This window comes from Zingiber officinale, chromosome 3B (assembly GCF_018446385.1).
Source record: "Zingiber officinale cultivar Zhangliang chromosome 3B, Zo_v1.1, whole genome shotgun sequence".
NCBI lineage: Eukaryota > Viridiplantae > Streptophyta > Magnoliopsida > Zingiberales > Zingiberaceae > Zingiber > Zingiber officinale.
The window spans coordinates 42,679,198-42,684,851 of NC_055991.1; the positions used below are offsets into that span (position 1 = coordinate 42,679,198).

Consider the following 5,654-nt stretch of genomic DNA (forward strand, 5'->3'; position numbering starts at 1 on the left):
CTCTGAAGTTCAATATTTTTTGTAAGAAAACATCTTTTAATATCACCTATTAATTGAGAATATCTATTTTAATAAGATGAAAAAAAATGATGAAAATATATTACGCCATTAGAAAAATTTTAGTAGTATTTTAAAATATAGTAAACATAGGGTGCGTTTTTGTAAATTATTCAAGCCCTCCGTTATTTACTGCGAACTGGCACAGAGATGGGGCTCGTATCGGGAATTACACGGATGTTATAAACCCATCTACCGATTTAATCAAACTGTTACTCTTCGCTCCTCTTCGTTATTTATACGAAGATTCGCGATGGTGGCATTGCACGCAGCTCGAGGAGGAGGAGGAGGAGGAGGAAAGGTGAAAGCAAGGGAGGGAGAGAAAGATGGAGCAGGGAGCGCCGGTGGAACTGACCTCTGGCGCGAGTGGGAGAATCATCCTGGTCATCCGGAAGATACGGCGGTCGGCGCCGACTCCGGATTCCCTTCTCCGCGCGCTCATCTTCCTCCACTCCATCACCCTCTGGTTCCTCCTCCTCATCCGGAGCCGGAGCCCGCTCTCCTGGAAGGCGACCGCGACATCTGCCGTTTCCCAGGTTCCCCTGCGACTGAGGAACGGCGGAGGGAGGTGGTCGGCCTCCGTAGAGGACGAGGACGTGAGGCGGCGGCGGGCGCTAGCAGAGGAGACGAAGATGGGATCCTCGTCGGAGGAAGGGGTCGCGTGCCGATGCGAGACATTTGTGTTCGAGGGTCCGAGGAGGAACTCGCTCTTCTGCCGGTCGTGGCTACCTTCTTCTGGGGATTTGAGGTGATACTCCCATTCCTTGATTGTTCTTTTCTGAATTTTAATTGCACGGAATGTATAAAAATAAAATCAAAGCATGCATTTTTGTAGCATTTTCTTCTACGAATGTGTATCAGATTAATAAATACTTTTCTGCTAATGATAATTCTCCTTTTTTTTTTGGTAATATGCAGGGGTGTAGTGGTGATACTTCATGGGCTGAATGAACACAGGTAAGCTTGGCATTACCGACCAATGTTTCTTGTTCCTAACATTTCTGTTTTTCTTACAGTGGTAGATACTCGCGCTTTGCTACGCAATTAAATGCATGCGACTTTGGAGTATATGCAATGGACTGGATAGGTATGCGGATTTAGGTACCTTGTCCTTCTGTCAGTCCTTTATGTGCATTCTAGTAGCTCCACTTTGCATTATGTGTGCTGTTCTCCAAGAAAAGTCTTTTACACTGCATGTCCTAAAAAAATTTGAACAATATCCACTTTCTCTCCATTAAGGTTGCCTAGGCGAAATCAAATGTTCCATAGCACTATGTTTGGATGAAATGTTTTATAGAAGAAGAAGTTTAGGGCCTCAAAGCTAGTTTTTTTTTTTTCACTCCTGCCCATGTCTCCCCTTCAGCTGTTGAGGAATTTGTAGGCAATGGCTGACAGAGTCACCAAATGGTGATTGTGATTAAAAGTTTAGGTGATCCGTTTTCTAACTTATTTTCTGTCTTCAGGGCATGGTGGTAGTGATGGATTACATGGATATGTACCTTCTTTAGATTATGTTGTGGAGGACACTGTAAGATATTGTTCTTACTGAGTCCATTGGATCGAGTTGTTAATTTTTAGTTAATCAACATATCCATTCTTTTGGTTACAGGTGAAGTTTCTGAAGAAAATCAAACATGAACATGAAGGTGTTCCATGTTTACTCTTTGGTCACTCCACTGGAGGAGCTATAGTTTTAAAGGTAAAATGCCATTGTGCAACCTCTTGTTTGTTCGTATCTTTATTTCGGTTGTGCACACAGGCAGCTTGCTTTCCTCATATTGAAACTATGGTGGAAGGGGTCATAATGACATCTCCCGCATTGCGAGTGACACCATCTCATCCGATAGTAGGGGTAACTCTCTCATCTTTGAATTTAGAATCTAAGCCTAGAGATTTAGTTGGAACTTATACTATATTGCATAATTGAAATGGACAAATTTGATCTTGAAACGATAGTCGCTTCACATAACTAGTAAGTATACCGTTAGAATGTTTAGAGGTTATATTTGCTAAAAGATCAAACTTAAAATAAAGAAAGAAGCTAGCATATTAAGGTTTGTATTCTATTGTAGGCTGTTGCTCCACTTATTTCTCTTGTGCTACCAAAGCTTCAATTCAAGGGAGCTAGCAAACCAGGCATTGCTGTGTCAAGAGACCCGGCAGCTTTGTCTGCCAAATACTCGGACCCATTAGTCTATACTGGGCCAATAAGAGTTCGAACTGGGCATGAGATCCTGCGTCTCTCTTCCTACCTACTGAAGAAGATGAAGTCCATCACTGTCCCTTTCTTAGTCATGCATGGCACTGCCGACAGGGTCACCGATCCTCTGGCCTCTATGGATCTCTACAATGTGGCTGCATCAAAGCGCAAGGATATACGACTCTACGAGGGCTTGCTGCATGACCTTCTATTTGAGCCCGAGCGGGATGAAGTCGTCGCGGATATAATTAACTGGATCAAGAGGAGGTTGGAGCAGAAATCTGATGAAGTGAACGAGTCCATGGAGAAAGCTATTTAGTAACATAATGCTGTTATAATTATTATAATATTATTAAATAATACTATAATAATTGTTTAATAGTTTTTATAACTGTGTAACATAATGCTGTTATAATATTATAATAATTATTTAATAGCTTATATAATTGTGTAATGGCTACTATAATTATTTTAAAATGATTATGAGAAATTAAATATTTTTGATCAATTTGAGGTCTAGAATTTTTTTTTTATAATTATATAATAGCTATTAGTAGCTTTTACAATAGCTATTTAGTATCTTCAACAATTGTTTTTAATTGATTTGGATCAATTAAAGTAATTTATTGAATTTTAAATAATTTTAATGAAATTGGTAAAGAATATTTGGATATAATAGTATTTAGGATTCATGATTTAAGGCTTTAGATTTGAGAATTTAAAATTTATTTATCTATAACATAGTAACTATTTAGTAGTTTCTACCATTATTTTAAATTTTTTTGAGTCATTTAAAGTGATTTTAATGAAAATTAAATAATTTTAATTAAATTGGTATATATATATATATATAAAATAGTGTTCCATATTTACAATATATAATTTTAAAATTTTAGGATTTAAGGTTTAGTTATAATTGTGTCTTGTATAGCAGTTATTTCATAGTTTTTATAATTGTGTAACAGTTATTAACACTACTAAAAACAAACCCTTTAACAATGAGATTTCTCGTCGTTAAAGGTACAATTCTTATAATTAAAACTCATCAATGATAGTACTTAATACCATAGGAAGTTGTAGCTAAACCTCAAAGATCCTCTTTTTGCATATAATCCAAACCTCAAAGATCGTTTTTTTTTTTTGCAAACCTGAACGATAAAAGGAAAAGTGGAGAGTGAGCACACAAATGTAAAATATAAGACATCCATGTGTATTAACGTATATGTATCTATCCAAATGCACTCCAATGTGCCACAACTCACTCAATTCATCAATTAACGAGCAAATAGATATCAATTGTTTCTCCATTATTCTCTGGATCAGGAATTAACATGGAAAAATGAAGTTAGACAAGTTCATACATATCGATGATAATAAATTATAAGGAATAAGAATCACATGCCAAATGTTATATGTTGTTTTTACATTTGCAAACGGTTGAAACCCATCACTTGTGAGACCAAGTCTCACATTGCAAGACTCTGAGGAGAAATTTTTATATTTTTCATCAAATGATTTTAATGTCATAGAATCAATCGAATGTCTTAGAATTTCATCGTCAAGGGCCCTTGGATCATTGTGTCATTGCATGTAAGGAGTTGTTTTTGAACTCATAAATAACCTTTGTCACCTTGATTTTAGTGGAAAATAATGTAATATCTTCTTTGGAATCTTCTTTCCAATGACTTTGAATTGAGTTTCTAGACTATATCTTTCCTCCTTCTATCTATATATTCTATATATTTCACAGAAATCCAAATTCTTACCGTCTTTCCAAAATAACATATAATTAAGTTTACATGCATCAATCTTTTTATAAGAAAGACTGATATTTCTAATAAACATTTTAGCATCATAATATGAATTTGGAAAATCATAGTTTTTTAGTAATATTTCTTCCTTCAATAATTTCAACAACATACTAAATGATTTATTTGTCCATTATCCAATATTTTTGAGATGAAGTAATTTTATTAATACTAATAATTTTAAAATTGTTGATCCTTGGTACAAAGGTTCTTTTGAATGATTTAATAATCTATAAAAATTTAGTTTCATCATGTGGTTCCTCACTAATATTGTGGTTCCTCACTAATATTGGTATGGTTTGAATCATCATAATATGTATGTAGATCTCTTAGAAGATCTTCCATGAAGTCACCGTTATCATCTACTTCTCTGAATTGTGTAGTTCCAAATCAACCTTTGGCTTTTCTCCATGATGATATTAAAATTTATAATTTTAAAGTATTCCATAAACAATCAAATATATTTTAACTGATTCCCTAGATTCAAAATGTGCATTTACACATTTAACACGTGGACATCAAATTTCATTTGTTGCACTTGTTCTCTCAAAAGCATAGTCCAAAAAACTTTCAATCCCTTGTCCATATGCTTCACCAAGTCGATTATTAATAAGATTCATCCATTTCTTATCAGGTGTCATTATGTATTAAAAAAGTGGGCAAAATTAACTACAAATAATTTGGAACTACAACTCTATCATGAGTGAAAAGATATGTTGAAATATTAGAGGTCTCATTTGTGTGAAGAATATAAATATACTAGTAAATTATATATATTCTAGAAAAAAATATATGTTGTTGCGTGTTATGAGTAGGCCCAAAGGTGAGGTGACAGACAAAGTAAAGGTGAGATAACGGTTAAAGTAAAGGTGTATATGTGGACCACCATTATTGGGGCAGGACTCCCGACATACATACACCCGACCCTAGAGTCGATCGAACATTCAGTTCTTCGCTCCTCAAGGGCACGATGCCTAGTTACATCCGCCCGGCCCCAAGGCCAGTAGGACCTCTAGAGTTCAGTTCCTCATCTCTCCTAGGTGCGGCTCCCAATATACATCTTCCTGACCCCATAGCCAGTTGGACCTCCAGAGTTTAGTTTCTCATCTCTCCTGGGCACTGCTCTTAGCATTTATAGCCCGGGCCCCAGAGTTAGTCGGACCTCCAGAGCTCAGTTCTTCATCTCTTCTCGGCGCAGTTCCCAGCATATATCCTCCTGGACCCATCCTTCCTAGACGCGGCTCCCAGAATATATCCACCCAGCCCCAAAGCTGGTCGAACCTTGAGAGCACAATTCCTCATCTCTCCTAAGCGTGGCTCCCAACATATATCCACTCGATCCTAGAGCCGGTTCAATCTCCTTTAGGTTTATCAGAAAATTGCAACTACCTATCAGAGAATAACTGCTATGCACTAGGGAGTATTCTGCTACTCTGGCACATATACACGTCCCTGAACCTTCTTCTGCCTAAGAGAGGGTTGTCGTACGTCCTCCGTTACCCAACATATTCTGGCGCTTGACATTCTCTAACATTTTCTTTATTATGGAGGTTATAAGAGTCGGTCTAAAAAGGAGAGTCCTTTCTATT

General features: G+C 36.7%; 1 protein-coding gene across 1 annotated transcript; it reads left to right on the forward strand.

The window, feature by feature from the left end:
• The first annotated feature begins 317 nt into the window (after nt 1-317).
• LOC122056429 (monoacylglycerol lipase-like) lies at nt 318-2,765 on the forward strand. The gene is made up of 7 exons (XM_042618377.1): nt 318-805; nt 976-1,014; nt 1,074-1,144; nt 1,521-1,585; nt 1,667-1,756; nt 1,817-1,909; nt 2,130-2,765. Exons 1-7 carry the CDS (start codon nt 384-386, stop codon nt 2,574-2,576), a joined length of 1,227 nt encoding a protein of 408 aa, XP_042474311.1. The 5' UTR covers nt 318-383; the 3' UTR covers nt 2,577-2,765.
• The last annotated feature ends 2,889 nt before the right edge of the window (nt 2,766-5,654 follow it).